At 40.3% G+C, this 17221-nt stretch overlaps 1 protein-coding gene across 4 annotated transcripts; it reads left to right on the top strand.

The window, feature by feature from the left end:
* Nucleotides 1–663: 663 nt before the first annotated feature.
* CDV3 (CDV3 homolog (mouse)) lies at nucleotides 664–16065 on the top strand. 4 transcript variants are annotated; one of them, XM_012664022.1, is made up of 5 exons: nucleotides 664–1262; nucleotides 1999–2075; nucleotides 9425–9570; nucleotides 12322–12481; nucleotides 13701–16065. In XM_012664022.1, the coding sequence occupies exons 1-5, from the start codon at nucleotides 1023–1025 to the stop codon at nucleotides 13849–13851; spliced, it is 774 nt and encodes a 257-aa protein (XP_012519476.1). In that variant the 5' UTR covers nucleotides 664–1022; the 3' UTR covers nucleotides 13852–16065. The 4 variants fall into 4 exon arrangements, with proteins under 4 accessions (XP_012519476.1, XP_012519502.1, XP_012519486.1 ...); XM_012664048.1 differs by having other exon boundaries at nucleotides 14162–16065; XM_012664032.1 differs by lacking the exon at nucleotides 13701–16065 and adding an exon at nucleotides 12939–13053.
* The last annotated feature ends 1156 nt before the right edge of the window (nucleotides 16066–17221 follow it).

The raw sequence follows: 17221 nt of genomic DNA on the forward strand, positions 1-17221 counted from the left end.
AACGGGACTTAAACTTCAAGCTCACTGCTTCTCTCACTTTCATACTAATCATCCCGTAAAGATGAAAAGTAATGGTTGCCAGACCACAGAGGGTGGAAATACAGAGGCGAGCAAAGGGGGAGGGATAATCTTTAACATAGATGGCTTAACACAGTGTCTTTCCGTTTCACTAAAGTTCAAAAGAGCAAGAGGCCATAGATCGCTCCGGGCGAGCAATCACAAGTGTACCGTACGCATGCGCCCAGACAGCACCCAACCGCCCCTCCGACTGGACTGCTTTGGCCAAGTCACCAACCGGCCCTCTAAATGCCCGCCCTCAAGGCTAAACCCTCGGCCAATCGGGAACCGGAGTCTTCAGGCACGTCACTTATTTGCATATACCCTCCTCTCACCGCCCCCACGCCGGGGCCCCGCCCTGTCTGAGGCACAGATTGTCACCTAAGCGCTCCGTCATGGCAGCTGATTGGTTCTTTTGCCAGCTCCGCCTCCATTTCCTCCCGCCGCCCGCCCCTCCGCGCTCCCACAGCGGCGGGCGGAGCAAAGTACGCAGGCGCGGGCGCTGCCTCTCTCTTCTGGTGGCCCGCCCTCCCTCCTCCTCCTCCCCCTCCCTCCCCTCCCCACCCCCTCTCCCCACCCCCTCTCCCCTCCTCTCCGGGCCTGCGCGCGCGCGTCTTCCTCCTGCACGCGCCGCCGCTAGACAAGCACTCTCGCTGGAGCTTCTGGCCCGCGCGTTCCCCTTCCTGTCTGGCTGTGGGGCGACCGGGACCCTGCACCGCCGTCGCGGCAGCAGCGGCATCGCGGGCGGGCTCGGGCGGCCGCAGCGGCGCGCGATACCCCGGGCGGACCGTACCACCGCTCGCCAGCACGCGGGGGGAGCCGCACGCGCCTCGGCGACCCCGCGGGGCTGAGGCGTCGCCGCGCCCGGCAGCGTGAGCGCAGAGCCGGCCTCGACCCAGAGCTCGGAGACCCGAGGGCCTCGCACGCTGCCGGCCCCACCCATCCGGGCCGAGGAGGCCGCGGCAATGGCCGAGACGGAGGAGCGGAGCCTGGACAACTTCTTCGCCAAGAGGGACAAGAAAAAGAAGAAGGAGAGGAGCAGCCGGGCAGCGAGCGCCGCGAGCGCAGCGGGCAGCGCCGGCGGGAGCAGCGGAGCCGCGGGTGCGGCGGGCAGCGGGGCAGGCGCGGGGCCCCGGCCGGGAGATGGCGGGACCGCGAGCGCGGGGGCCGCCGGCCCAGGGGCCGCTACCAAGGCTGTGACGAAGGTGAGGGGCCGGCAGGCCGGCACTCGGGGCCCGGCCGCGCGCCCTCACTAATGTGCCCGCCCCCGCCTGCCTGGGGAGGCGTCCGGGAGGGGCCGCGGGGGCCGGCCAGCGGCGAGCGGGCGCGGGGACCAGCCACGTGACGTCGGCTTCCCTCGTCGGGCCGGGCTTGCCGGCACCGGGACCCCCCTGACACCCGTCCCCGACCCGCCCTCACATCCCGCGGCGCTGGCTTTAGCCGCGACTGAGGCGGCAGCACCCTCAAGGGGCACTTGGTTTGGGGCTGCAGTGCCCGGCACAGCATTTACCGAGTGACGTCTACTCTTGAGTAATTTGGTGTGCTGGCTTAAGCCCGGTAGTTTGAGCTGCATTTTCTCCTAACAGTCGCATTTGTGGCACTCTGTTGTCATGACTTGGTTTCTAAGCCCGTAAAAGTCTCGTGGCAGTATTGAGGTAGAAATGTAGTTGTGGAATTACTGTTGACTTTTTCATTCGGCTTTTCCTAAGTTGCTTTAAAGTAACAGCTCTCCTGCAGGAACCCGGCGGAAGTAACAATGTTGGACTACTCAGCACGTTTGTCCTCCATCCAGTCTAGTCTCCTCGGGATCAAGCAAAGGCTTCAGCTAGAAAATGAGTCCATACTTAGTTTAGCCAGTTGATCCCCTTTTCATAGTCTGTTATTTGTTTAGTTGTATGTTTACAAATAGTTTTAATTGATCAAATGGTATTTGTTTTACAGGATGAAGATGAATGGAAAGAATTTGAGCAAAAAGAGGTTGATTACAGTGGCCTCAGAGTTCAGGCAATGCAAATAAGGTATGGTCTAGTTACAAATGTGTTTAGATAACCTTTAGGCTAGGTATTGGATACAAGTTTGCTTTTTTTTTCAGCCCTTGAGTCCCAGAGCAGCATCACAGTAGCCTTGTGCTTTAGATATGCTTATTAGGACTCTAATGGATTATGTCTATTCTTTCTCACTCCAGGAAGGCAGTCCTTCTATTTGCTCATCAAATTAGCTGCTAGCTCTAAAATCCTGTGAGAGCTTGCCTACTTCAGTTATAGTTAGGGCCTTTTCATTTGAGCCAGCTAAAATAGATTTTGTCACTTCAAAATTCTTTTAGTTTTGGTGACTGAACTTAGTTTTTCTTTTTGTCTCAAAGATAATGTGGATGTTTTCAGATTCTCTCCAATAAGCAAATTAATATATATTTTTGTAATTGAAGTATAGCATACTTACAGAGAAATAGAGATTTTACGTGTTCACACAGTGTACACCTGTAATCAGCACCCAGGTCAAGAAAATGAACGTGACTGGTATAGAACAAGTACCAGTATTTCTAACACCTAGTCACTGCCTTCATCCCCAAAGATAACCACTATCCTAACACCACAGGTTAATTTTTTCCTTTAGAACTTGATAATAGTGGAACCATACAATCTAAGCGTGTTATCTTTAAAGTTCAAGAAAACATAGTAATTTTAAAAAATTGGATTGGTTGGTTTAGAGGATTTGGAATTAAGAACATACTTTGTCAAGTCCAGTGTGTGGTATTGAACTTTAGATTGTTGTTAAATAAATGCCATATTTTGAAGCTTTAGTAAAGTAGGAAAAAAATAGATGAATGTATGGTTCTGGTTAAAGATTAAAAATCCTTTACTCCCAGTTTAAAGAAATAAAGGATCTTGATAAACTGCTTCCAGTTTTAAAGTTTGCATTTTGTATGCAATGCCAGTGACTTCGTGGCACTGTGGACTAAATAGTTTCCTTAACTGAAAGCTGTCTTTTGATCTCTTTGGATGACAGTGTTTATGGCCTTAGAACTTCTTCAAAAACCAGGGATAGCATTTTTTTTCTTTTTTATCCACTCTGCTTCTTACATTGTTGAGAACAGGGCTGCTGTTTTTGACATTTGTTGAATACCTACTACAGCTAGGCATTAATGTCCTAGGTGTTTGCATATCATTTTGGGAGCTTAACCAAAGTGAAACCTCCTGACTGATAGTGGGAAACTTTTTAGGAACTGTGGCTTCTCCATTCTTGATTCCTTTGTAGTAGTGTTCAGTAGAAGTGATTTGACTGGAGTTTGATCCCCAGCCACTTGTTGGCTTCCTTTGTGTTTTAAATGTTTTTGAAAAGCTGTAATTTAGAAAATATCCCCATTTCCTTTCTTCCGGGTCTTGACCTGTAAAATGGGAGAGGAGGGAATGTGAGGTTCTTACATTTGGGGTTGTGGGACTACCTGTGTGTGTGGCTCCTGTTCTGCTGTAAAGATAAGGCTTTTCTTGGTCTGCCTTTTCTTTCCCGACTGACTGGTGTTCTTACAAACTCGAGTGACAGGAAGAATGGTGTTTCGCCATGTTGAATTTACTGGGTAGGAGTAATACTGTCTGAAGAGAAAAGGTTTCAAGTTTACTGAATGTTAGAAATTGATTTTGTTAAATTATGGCGAATGTTTAAGCAGAATCTATGTGGGGTTTTTTTTGTTGTTGACTATAAATCCTATATTCATATTTAGGGTTATTTTAGTCTTTATCTATTTTGGCTACTCCTGAGATGGTGAAAGGTTTCTTAAATAAGTTAAATACTTTACCCTTGCCAGGGGCTTAAGTAAATCTCAGCTAGTATGAGCATTCACATTCTTCTTGACTTGAAGTAAACCAGTTTTTATATTGTGTTTTTTCATTATTCTTAGCATCTAGTCGTTGCTCGTCAGTGGCCATCCTAGAGGTTTTCCACTGACCTGCTAACATTGAAAAAACATTACTTCTTCCCTATGCTCTTCACTCAGGTCCACCAATCTTTGTCATATCTGCTTTATCTTTATCCATATACTGAACATTAGCTGCAGGTTTTGCATACAGTTTTAAAGTTCTTGACACTAGTACTTGTAGTAGGTTAGCATGTTGGGCCTTTATCGAAGATAAGTGTACGTTTGAAAGGGGGGCGGATTTCCGTAGCAGCAAACATACCATGTTAAGGTCCTATCTCATGTTTATCAACCAGCTCAAGATTTAAGTACCAAGAGTACTTAATGTGCCCAATTTTGTGTCTAAATTAATGGATCTTATTCAGGGTCATATCATTATAGACAGGTTCTTGACAGGGAAGCTGAGGTGGTGACAAAGGAGCCTGACACTTGGAGCTTAGAAAATTGGTTGATGATAGGATATGAAGCCCTCTCCCATCTTTAAAGTGGATTTTTGGAAGAAAGTTAGATTTCATTTAATTTTTGAGGTTATACAATATTGAGCATCTGTTATATTTCAGTAAAGAATTGAGTTCTCGGAGCCCAGTGGTTTTTCTTGGAAGCTTCTTGAGAAATCTAGACCTTTAAACCTATTTAAACTTAACTCGGTAGAGCTGGTTAAGTTGTATTTTGAAAAGAAATTACTCCTCAATCCACGCTGGATTCATTGTAGGAGATATTTGTGTGATGACTGTCAGATATTGTGCGCTAGATTTTCGGGTTGTAAAAACAACCCATGCTGTAATAGACATCAGTAGATAATTTCAAAGAGATGTGTAGGGTATTCTGGGGCACAGTGGAGAGACAGTGTACCATGAAGGGGTCAGGAAAGATTCTTAGGATGAAGTGCAGTACATTTTAAGCCACCAGGCATAGCTCATCAGGCCATTTTTACCTCTCCATTTTACTGTTGTAACAGTGGTTGGTATGACAGGGACGGACCTATGGAGATGCCCAGCATTCCAGCAGCTCAGTCAAGTCTGAATTTTATTTTTCTTTAAATTTTTTTTTTCATATTCACCTGCAGTTCCATGCAATCAAGTCCAGTTTTTGTTTTAGCTGCTTCCCTCTAGTGTTGGGGAAGGGGAGTTAGGATGCATAAATTCTCATGTCCCTTGAGGTAAGGAAATAAGAATGTTCGGTTCCTTATAAATAATCTGTTGCGGAATATGTGATCCTGATCAACTTTGCTAAAGAAAATGAATTTCTCAGACTTCAAAATAAAGAAAATTTCTAAGGTAGCTGTCAAGAGGATACAGTGAAATAAGAGGCAATGTGAAAGAAGATGGGCTCTGGAGTCCCACTGTCTTGGCACTCCTACTTCGTAGCCCTGGGGAAGGTACTTAAATGCCTATCAGTCTCATATGCAGTGGGTTCCCTCCCTCCTTAGTGTTACTTGTGAGGTTTAACTGTGTAAAGTGTACTATGCTGCCTGGCTTAGTATTCAGTAAATGTTCCTTTTCTAACATCATTATTCTCTCTGCCCCATCAATAGTATCTTATGGACTTACACATATTTTAAAATGTACACTTCCCTACTTGAATTTTGATGAATTTACCAGTCGGATTATAGTGTTTAAAGGAGAAAATTTAGCTGTTGAGAAGCTATATGTTATATGTAGGTCAAACACTGAATTTTAGCCTGTCTTCTGTGGAAGTCACCGCAGCATGTTTCTTGTTCTGGATTTGGCATTTGGAGAGTTGACACTTTCTGGAATATGTAAATATGAAAAAGTAATAGAATATGTAAATCATTTCTACCCTGCGTTTAGTGCTGTGGCATTTTTAGGCAAGCCTCTAAGCATCTATGGGCCTTAGTTCCTTCATTTGTTGGATCAACAGTCTTGACGGTTTCCAGTGTTACGATAGGTAATATTTCAGAATCTGAACCAAAATATTAACTTGTTTCCTTGCACCTTTTATTATAGATATATTGTCCATCTAATTAAATGGATTGTGCTTGGTTTTTAGTAATAGTTTATAAACTAAATATATTTTTAAATTTGTGGTTATTTTATTCATTTGTTTTTTTCCCTGAGAGCAAGGAGGCAGTAGAAAGACACTGGACAGTAAAGGAAACTTCTTTTGCTTCAGATGCCGCCAGTATTCTATCAGACCACATTGGAGTTTTCTTTAAAATTATTTTGTGAATTAGAAAAATAATATGCTTGGTTTTAGAACATTTGAAAAAATTTGAAAGCATAAAGATATGTATAAGAATTATCTATATAATCTCTTCAATTTAGGGGTAATCAGTGTTAAAGGCTTTTTGCTTTTCAGTTGAAGATTGTTTATTGCAAAATAATAATTTTGGAGTTTAGATATTAGTCACCAAATATTAAAGTAATTATGGGGAAAATATATTTTAGAATCTAGTATGTGTGTGAACAATTGTGATTTAGTACATGGGTGAGTTAACAACTGTTTAAAAATGTAAATGACCAACTGAAAGTTATTACTGCTTGGGAGTATAAAAGAGTATGTAAGCAGCATGAATGTACTTCAGTCCTTGTGGAGGCTTTACCTCTTAGGCATGGATTGGGTTGCTGAGACATTACTAACTAACTAGTCAGTTGTAGCTAGTGACTAGCACTCATATTTTTACCCTTGAACCAAGCAAATCCCATTATAATGTAAGTACACTGGCACTTCAGAAATGGGTTTTTTTTTAATCCTTTTGGGACAATTCTGATGTTTGGATACCACTGTTAGACTCCTGGATAAATTATGACCTTCATATTCTTACTTGATCATTCATCCCACTTAAGCTACCTTTAGAAAACCAGGTCATACTGATTGGTATCAATTTTTTAAAATCCATTTAAAAAAACATGTTTTCATTTTTGTTTTTTTCAAGTAAAAACTTTTTTTTCCTATTATGAAGTGCGATATTGCTGCTTGTACAAAAATTCAGATGAATATTAAAAAGCGTGTAGTAGCAAGCACAGTGCTTACTATGTGCCAGGCATTGTTCTAATGTTATATCATTTAATCTTCATAAAATGAGGCTGTTAGCTCCATTTTACATAAGAAGAAACTGAGGCATAGACAAGCTAGGTGCCGTACTCAAAGTCTCCTGGCTAGTAAATGGCAGAGCCTGGATTTGAACCAGGCAGTCTGGCTTTAGAATCTGCTCCTAACTGCTTGCTGCATGAAAGAAATAAAGTCATGCATTCTAGCACCCAAAGCTATTCCTTAGAACGTTAAAAAAAATTGTTATAGATGTCTTCATATTAGGTATATAGGTATTGTTTTAGTAAGTTGTTTATGACATGAATATTACTTCCATATCATCATAGGCTTAACATCATTTTAAATGGCTGCATAGAATTCTGTTATGTTGTTAGTCAAAAGGAACACTGAGGATGGCTTGGCCGTATCTTCTCCAGCCTTTTTTTCTCTCAGATACAGTCTTTTTTTTGGAGACAGAGTCTCACTCTTTTGCCCAGGTTAGAGTGAGTGCTGTGGCATCAGCCTAGCTCACAGCAACCTCAAACTCCTGGGCTCAAGAGATCCTTCTGCCTCAGGCTCCCGAGTAGCTGGGACTACAGGCATGCGCCACCATGCCCGGCTAATTTTTCTGTATATTTTTAGTTGTCCAATTAATTTCTTTCTATTTTTAGTAGAGACGGGGGTCTCGCTCTTGCTCAGGCTGGTTTCGAACTCCTGAACTCAAACAATCCGCCCGCCTCGGCCTCCCAGAGAGCTAGGATTACAGGCGTGAGCCACCGCGCCCGGCCTCAGATACAGTCTTAAGTAAAACCTTGCTATGAATGCAGGTAGAAGATAAATCTGTTACGCTTTCGTCTTTCTAGTTGCCACCCTAGCCTGTAAATTCTGGAATCACCTCTGGTTGGTGGGTAATTTGTATGATGGTGCCATTATTTTTGAAAATTTTTTGAAGTATCTTTAAAGAAGACCGTCAAACTGGTCAAGAACTTTAAGTCAGGATGTGTGTGTTGTTTTTTTTTTGTTTTTTTTTTTTTTAATAGAAATGGAAGTAAGGCATCCTTAAATGTACTTTTGCAGAAGCCAAGAGAGGCTGTGATATTCCCAAGGTCACACAGTTTAGAGTCATGTGGGGTCATCTGTACATTTTTATGGCCATGATTGTGGGTCAGAAAAGGAGAAAATGTCTAAAGGAGTGGAAGACCAGGAACAGAGATTTGGGGACCAGCCATGTTTTTAAATAGGGAGGGGAAAAGGTAGAAAGGTGAAGGAGATTTAGAAGCTGAAGACCTAGGAAAAACCGCCATTGTCATGAAAAATATTTCTGGGAAAGTTTGGTAATCTTTGCTAGGTGTATCTGCGAGGTCAAAGAGTTATAAAAAGGACATTTGATTTAGCAGTTACTGTACTGAAAATCCCTGCTGTCAAGCCAGCAGTAGAGAGAAAAGATAAATGTACTTGGTAATTTAGGACTTAAAAGTTTACATAAAACTGTAATAAGTAATTCAGCAAACAGAGAAATATCAAAGATACCTTGGAGAAATAGATTTGACTCAAGTAAATTTAAGAATAAAAAAATAAAAATTGGTGTTGAATACACACTATAAGCAGTCTTAAGATGGTGTGTTACCAGTGTATATCTTTTGCATTTATAATAACTGGTAAGCCAAAGTGAATTCTTGTATTTTCTAATTTTTTTTTTAAATAAGTGACAAATAACATGTTTGATGTTAGGGGCTAGTTCTATGTATTCTCTGTGCCAGACAGTAGAGACTGCACTAATGAAATCTATATCACTTATGTAAACACTGGACACAGACTTGTTTTCTGTTGAATTGTGAATTCTAATTCTGAGAGCATTTTGTTACATGTGCTAAAGGATTTGCAAATAAAATTACACAACTTTTCAGAAACCACTTATTTGCTCACTAAAAATATGCTTACCATAAATGCCTATTTATACACTTAGCTCCAAAATACATCTTGTAATTGTGCTTTTGATCCTTCAGGTCACTCTTTTCTCTGCATTTCAGGGTACATCAGCCTCTCTTCCTTCCCTATCCAGTAGCAAGGTCCTGCTTTTACTTGGGGCTGCTATAAATAATCATGCAGGTTGTCACACAGGCATGCCAGTATTTTAAATATTTCTAAATTTTTGAGTGTATGAGGTGGTTTGCAAAAAAGGAAGGAGAAACTATCAGACTTAGTGATTTTCTGTACCTTTTTAAGCAAAGAAATCCTTTTTTCACATAAAGTCAAGTATAAGTCCCAGTGTATAAGATAGGTAAAATTCTCTATTTCTCCACCCCCACCCCCGTTTTTTCCCCAGGAAGTGAGGCATTTAGGCTTCCAAGAAGTTAAGTAACTTCTGTTGGGTCACACAGATGAGCATTGACAGAACTAAGGATTTGGACTGACAGCTTTCTTGGTGGATCTTTCATTGAATTAACTTGTTTGCTTGTCCTATAGTGAAAAGGAAGAAGAAGATAATGAAAAGAGAGAAGATCCAGGTGATAACTGGGAAGAAGGTGGAGGAGGAGGTGGTGGTATAGAAAAGTCTTCAGGTCCCTGGAATAAAACAGCTCCGGTACAAGCACCTCCTGCTCCAATAATTGGTAATCTTACTATTTTAGTTTCAGAAGGATGTCTAATTCATGTATAATTTTATGTGTGGTCATCTTTCAACTACAAAGACTTTCAAATCCTAAATAAAAGGAATCTGGAAGTTAAAAGACATACTTTTGTTCTATATGGCACTAAAATTTATAGGATAAATTTATAGGTAGACTAGACAATTAAGTAACTAGTTAATAAACTATTTAAATATTTAAGCATTTATTCCAGTTTTCCTCCATAAATATTAACTCCTGGCTAGTGGGGAAATAGGTAAGGAAAAGACTTTCATTTACTAGAATCCAAGGTAAGCTTCATTCAGGATATTTAGTAATGGATTTAACTCCAAAAGTTTTCACAGGAGAGGCAGTTCCTTAAAGCTTTTATTACGTTAAAATATTTTTGACAGCTGAGTAAGGAATATTGGACCCCTTGTGTTTCACTTGTGCTTATCTTTTTTTTCCCATTCCCTATTTTGTTCCTACATCTTGAAGCATGAATTCTCAGCAGGGCTGATGTTATCCTTCTCAAGGGTGAAAGTTGGTGGTTCTTTGGGGGTAAAGAAATCTTAAATCTCAACAGTAGTTTGTGGCCCACCAAAGGAGCAAAGTACACAAACAGATGTATATATGTGGTTTTAAAATTTCATGGGGTAGGGGGCATTTAGGGAAAAGATGTCTCAAAGGGCTCCTTAGAAGGCAATAATGAAAAAAAAAGTTTGAGAAGCCATAACTTTAAAATAGTATATACCTCTTATTTTATTGAGAATAATAAATTTGGGGTGACAGATCACCCCAAATCTTGCTATCCAGAGATCGTAGATAACTACTACATGTTAAAATTTTTGCATCCTTTCTAGTGTTTTGCTATGTGTATATATTTTTGTCTATTTAACTTTTTAACCTTTCTGTCAGTGGTCCCCAGTAACCCCTCTACATTGATAAATCCAACTCCCAAGTCTCAGTCTTCATTTGACTTGACCCGTCAGCAACATTTGGCACAGTTGATCGCTCCCTCAAAACACATTCTTCTCTTGGCTTCCAGGACACCACATTCTCTTCCTTTGTTGATTGTTTCCCAGTCTTTGCTGGTTATCTCTTCTTCTCTGCCTCTAAATGCTGGTCTGCTCCTGGTCTCAGTCCTAGCTTCTCTGCTGTCTGTCCTCACTCCCTTGCCAGTCTGTTTTATATGCCATTGACTCTTTTCTGTTTGCTTCCTCTTTTCAGGTCTTTGCTCAATTTTTACCTAATCACTGAGACCTTACCACTTATTTAAAACAACAGCCTACACCCTATCCGTTTTGTACTCTCTTCACAAACCCTTCCCTACTTTAATTTTTGCTATAGCTCCTCTCTGTTTTTACATGTTTCCTCTCTCTGGAATACCGCTGTCTAGTAGAACTTTTTGTGATGATGGAAGAGCACTGTCTGGCACAGTAACCACTAGCCACAAAGGGTTATTGAGTACTTAAAACGTAGCTAATGTGATCAAGAAACTAAATTTTAAATTTTATTTCATCCTACACATTTTAAATAAAGGTGTAGCTAGACTAATAGAGTCATGAAGGCAGGGGTTTCTGCCACGCACGTCCACAGTACGTGGTTTGGGTGCTGAGTAAATAATGGATGCACATATAAGCTTTCCCTCATATAATCAAAAACTATACAAAAACAGTATTGAAATGGCTGTCTTATATGTCAGCTGGAAAATCTTTATCTAGATGTTTATTTGAAATGACGTATTCCATAAGTGGAAAACACGTATGTAACATTATTTGAATCTATTTTGAGGACAGAAAAAAAGAGGAAAAAGCTGGAAGGGGGCTATGTGCCCAAATGTTAGCCACGAGGGAAGACTTTGGGCTGCTGAGTTGCTTCATTTTTTTTCCTGTTTTATCCATATTTTCTAAGTAAATAGAGAAAGAGTGGTAAAATCCATTGATGATGTGGAAGACAGTGAAATAAGGATATCTAATCATTTATTTTTATTTTTTTATCATCTTTAGAATATTAATAAAGGTCAGCACAGTGGCTCATGCATGTAATCCCAGAGCTTTGGAAGGCTGAGGCAGGAGGATAACTTGAGGCCAGGAGTTTGAGACCAGCCTGGGCAACCTAGTGAGACCCCATCTCTACAAAAAATAAATTGGTCAAGTGCAGTGGCACACACTTGTACTTATGTAGCTGCTTAGGAGACCAAGACAGGAGGATCAGCTTGAGCCCAGAGTTTGAGGCTGCAGTGAGCTATGATCATGCAACTGCATTACAGCCTGGGCGATAACAAGACTTTATCTCTAAAAAAAAAATGTTTTTTTTAACTACTTAAAAATCTCAACTCCACAGGCATTTTATTAAAAAAGTTCTTTACACATGGCATCTTATTTAACCAACCAGCCAGGTAAAGAAGTCATTATCATTATCCATATTTATTGATAAGTAAACTGAGGACTAATGTGGTCACATTCTGAAAGGCAGCCCCTGATGAGCCCTGTTGTTCAGTGCTAGCAGGTTCCTTCCCACTTCCAATAGTGAGGCTTATAGTACTCATTCGCTTAGATTATTAATAGTGTTCATGGAGGAGGGATTAGAACACTACCTTAGGAAAAAACTTTCCTTTTGTTATCGGACCCAGAGACCCTTCTTACATCAGGTATTGGCTTTTTCTATAATGGCTAGATGATCGAGAATGCATGAATAGCTTATTTTAAATGCCTAGCATTTGAATAGTTTGTCTAAACTGTTACAAAATATTAGTTACAGAAACCCCAGAACCGGCAATGACTAGTGGTGTGTATAGGCCTCCTGGGGCCAGGTTAACCACAACAAGAAAAACACCACAAGGACCACCAGAAATATACAGCGATACACAGTTCCCATCCCTTCAGTCAACTGCCAAGCATGTAGAGAGCCGGAAGTAAGTACTGTGATTGCATTTTATTTGGGATCTCTATTCATTGGCCAAGGTGTGGGCAAAAGGGATATAAAATCCTACCTGAGGGGGATTACTCTTAACTGGCAAAGCCTAGGCTGCAGCTGACAGGTAGCTGAGAACTAGCATGGGACTTAATATGTGCCCTGGAGGGAGGGGAGTGGTATTAATAAAAGTCCTGGAATGGGAGAGGGGAACGAGCACTGCAGACTTTGTCTGCTGTCTGCAAAAGTTTCTCCTATCCCTAGTTCATGTTGTTTTGTAGCAGTGACAAAGTCTTATTTAGTTAAAATTCTTTGCAAGTACTTCAGTAACGGCTGCTACTCCTTACAATACGGAAACTAGAAATGTAAAAGTGGTTTTTCATTGTATTCCCAGTTATTGTGAACAGATGAAAGATGTTGGCATTTATAAATCTAATATTAAAATAATCTTATTTCAGCAGGTACTTAAAATGAATGCTACCTGGAGTTAAATGACCACATATGGCACATCTACATCTTATTTAGGGACATGAATTTTAAAAAGTAAATAAAATGGGAAGAAATGTAAATGACCTCAGATGGAAATGTTTTTTTGGGGTGGCTTTTAGGGTTAATCTCGGCCTTTTCGCCACTTTGAGAGCACAGCTGGCTTGAATTTAAACCCCCACTTGGACTTACTCCTCTGCTTTGTCCTACAAAATGTATAAGGGACCTGCGTCTGGGAGAGGAGTGACTCACCACACTCATCTTTCTTTACCTGATCTAATCAGGTGCACTCCCATAAAACGGAAGTGAGGAGAAATTACTGAATAATGAGTAGAGCTTACTTGAATGAGAAAATTCTTACCCTTATGCATAAAGAAAGAGAAGTATTATCTATTTGCTAAAAGTAAAAAGTGAATCTTAGGAAGAATGCCATTACACAGCTTTTAACTGAACAATTGTCTTCAAGGTGGTCCTGAAATAGGGTCACAGTTAAAAACTATTCAGTAGAAAGCAGGACCATGGAACTTCAGTACAGTGTTTTGTGTTTTCTGTTCAATCGAAGCCTTAAAAATGGTTTGGTAAGGATTTTATATACTAGTTCTCCCCTCGTGTCCCTCCCCAAGATTCTTCCAAGTGGTGGCTTATTTTTTATTTTTTTTTTAATTCAAGGAAGAATATTTTCAGAAACCCCAGTGAAGAAGAAATATTTACTGATTACATTTCTTTTCCCTTAGGGATAAAGAAATGGAGAAGAGCTTTGAAGTAGTAAGACACAAAAATAGAGGTAGGGATGAGGTTTCAAAAAACCAGGCACTTAAACTTCAGCTAGACAACCAGTATGCTGTGCTTGAAAATCAGAAAAGCAGCCACACACAGTACAATTAAGGAATGGTCTTTGCTAACCCTTCTAAGGTATCTAGACCACAGCTAACCACCATGAACAGCCATTCATCATCTGATCTCTGCTGGATCTACAGCAACCGATGCAGACCACTTGATTTAAGTGACTGGCCCTATTGCACTATGGAAGTTTGAAGTGTCACAGCTGCTCTTTATGTATATTGGATTTAGAGGAATTTTCATTGTTACATAAATGTGTGAACTAGATTCCACAGTGTTCTTTCATAATTACTCTGCAAATACAAAAAACCAAAACCTGCAGCCAGTGGTCATTTCAAAATCTTTTTGTGTTCAGATACTGAGCCTTCGTAAGGGTTGACTACCTCAGATTTGCTGCACTCATTGTGGACTCATGTGGATCACAACTTCTGGATAAGAAGGTTACAGCTATTAAATGTCGACATGAACCTTGAAACCAGCTCTACCGGATTCCTATCAGAAATCCTGCAGAAAGTCAGCCATCTGGGTTCTGATCTGCTGTAAAAGATGAAGATTTAAGTGACCTTAATTGATCTGTCCTGTGCCCCACCCTTAAGGAATACTCGCTAGTAGGCTGTGGCTATATTAGACTTCCTGGAACATGCTTATCTCAAAAGAACTGATGTGTTCAGATCATCTGTGTAGGGCTGTGATTTGTAATTTAAACTTTCAGTTGTGTTCTGAGGTAACCACAAATTAAATTCAACCAAACTTGGGTCCTCCAAGTGGGAAAGGGGGTGGGAGAGAGAATAATCTTGTTTCTCTTAGTAATTTTTTATTTGGATAGTGCTTTTTCTTTGTTCCACATTAAGGCCTTTTTTGCTTTGACTTGAAATAAGTTCTTTGACAGAGCATATTGCTTGGTTAAGTAAGTAACCTGAAGTATGCATTAGAATTGTGAAATGTCTTGTGAATTTGCCAATCCCGAGAGTAGAACCAAATAGCCTTTGATGTAAAGGGCAGTGGATGCCAGAGGCTCTACTTCAGGTGCTGCTAAAGCCTCCTCTAATCAGGTCTAAGATGTGTGGTAAACTGCAGTGGAAAGAGTGTGGTTTCTGCTCAGGCTAAGGGATTCACTGACCTGTCCTTACAAATTCAAAGCAATGTAAGCGAAAACCTCAGCTAAAACCCATGCAAGTTAAAGGGATCATGCGTGATCTTTTAAGAATTCCATATATACTTGTGCCCAAATTTAAGGTATTGGAAGTTCTGTATATGCAGAGATTGTCCCAGCTAGCTCTCTTATCAACCTTTTGATGTGTCTTTGTGTTGTTCATTTGGAGTCAGGGTAAAAGACAGGTGATGTAGCACTTCATTTTTAATAATTACAGTTTAACTGTCTAGTAGTTTTTAGTCTTAAAAAGGGACTTGAAGCTACCCAGGATTACATAGAAAAGTTTCTTTCTACCTAATGAGTTAGTCTGGCAGTTTCTTAGTTCTCTGTTGGTTCAACAGAAATACTTCAGAGTGGTACGTGACCACCTGGTGCAGTCTGGGTTTCTCTATAATAAATCCCTTTGCCACATGCAGGAGGTGCAGACTTGCTACTGGCAAGAGTGAAGCAAATGGGCGAGTAAAACTGTCCTGATGTGGGGCTGTTTTCCTGTAGCAGTCCCATCTTGATGAACGTGTCAGCGCAGGAATTGACTTCTAGGAGATTACAGTATCTCCTGACAGGACCTGCCAGCCACATTTTTGCAATAATGTTGGCATTATTCGAGGTGGTGGGCAGGATGCCTGCCTTCTGATGTGTTTGGGTGGAAGTAACTGAGCCAGCCAATGGGAGGGTGGATTATTAAACAAGAGAAACGGGATTCTTGGTTAAACTGAAGACTTCATTTGGGAACCAAAAACCTTAGTAAATAATCTCTTGGACCTTGAGCCACATGTTTTCCCTGAAAAGTATGCCTTTTTTCCAGCAAAATTTTGTTGGGGTTATGTTATCGAGGAATGAACTGAGGTGAATATGGAGGCGTTATTTAATGGCATACTGTACTAGAAATCTGAAGACCTGCAGCAGATTTAAATTCCAACTCTTGTTATAACTTTTTAAAAGATTGTGAAAATATCAAAATGTACATGAATCAAGTTTTAATATACTGTATGATGGGTGGATGAGGCTGTCCATTGTACCATTTCTTTCTTTGAATTCTCAGGCATGGTTTGGCAGTGCAAGAACTCTGTAACATTAACAAATTCAATAAAAAGTAAATATATGGATTTTGGAGTTTAATGGTTTTTATTAAACCTTTTATCTTTGTACATGATGAGTTGATGTCATGCTCTTTTACTGTGGGAAGATGATGATGCTCTCAACTCAGGAATGTACTTGTGTTTGAGAAATGTGTGCAGGGCACTTGGAATGTTGGGGGAAAAGTGGCTGCAAAGCTGTGATAAACATTCTTCATCTTTAAAAAAGTATTGAAATATACTTTTTTTTAAGTTGCTATATTAAATTTTATTACCTTAAACTATGGCAAGGCAATCTAAGATTTTTATTCTGTAGACAAGATTTGGGGCTTTGTCCCTTGAGAAACTTACACATTTCCCAAAAGAGCAATAATTTTAAATTTAAGGATTTAGTTTGGATTATAGTCACTTGATTTCTAAACTAGTGAAAGTATACTTCAAGTCACTTTTGGTAATGGAATTTAAATGTTTAATGTTCACAATTTGCTATTTGAATATTCTTTGTGCTTGATTGAAGGTGTTTTCTTTTATAGAACTATTTATAGTAGAACATACACATATAGAAACGTACACTCCCTATCTTCCCTCATTTAATTTCTGCCATAGTTTTTTTAAACTTTTTTTTTTAATAAAAGTCACCTTTTTAGAGTATACAGTGTAAGTAGTTTTTAGTATGTCTCCAAAATTATGTGGCCATCACCCCTCTTGATTCCTGAACATTTTCATCACCTCAAAAAGAAATCCTGTACCTTTTAGTCATCTTTTTGATTCCCCCCCACATCCCCCAGCTATAAGCCACCAGCATTCTATTTTTTATCTCTCTATATTACTCTGGAAATTTCATTTAAACAGGGTCTTCTGTGGCTGGCTTTTTTTCCTTAGCATGTATTTGAGGCTCGTCCATGTTGTGGCCTGTATCAATACTTGATTCCTTTTTACTGCTAAACAGTAGTTGTCAGGGAGGGAGGGAGCTAGCAAAAAAAAAAAAGTCAGATGTGCTGTATTTAATTTATACATGCATCAGTTGGACATTTGGGTTTTTTCAGTTTGTCGTTATGAATAATGTTGCTGTGAACTTTGATGTACAGGTTTTGTGTCCACATGGTTTCAGTTCTCTGGCTATGTACCCAGGGATGAAATTGCTGGGCCATAACGGTAACATGTGAGGAACTGCCAGACTTTGAAA

This window comes from Propithecus coquereli, unplaced genomic scaffold (genome assembly GCF_000956105.1).
Source record: "Propithecus coquereli isolate 6110/MARCELLA unplaced genomic scaffold, Pcoq_1.0 Scaffold12, whole genome shotgun sequence".
Taxonomy (NCBI): domain Eukaryota; kingdom Metazoa; phylum Chordata; class Mammalia; order Primates; family Indriidae; genus Propithecus; species Propithecus coquereli.

What these genes read in the sequence shown, in the direction of transcription:
- CDV3 (XM_012664022.1), top strand. Translation starts at nt 1,023, where the DNA reads ATGGCCGAGACGGAGGAGCGGAGCCTGGACAACTTCTTCGCCAAGAGG. An exon ending in CTACCAAGGCTGTGACGAAG is followed by an intron (nt 1,263 to 1,998) that starts GTGAGGGGCCGG and finishes TTTGTTTTACAG; the next exon opens with GATGAAGATGAATGGAAAGA. An exon ending in ACCTCCTGCTCCAATAATTG is followed by an intron (nt 9,571 to 12,321) that starts GTAATCTTACTA and finishes ACAAAATATTAG; the next exon opens with TTACAGAAACCCCAGAACCG.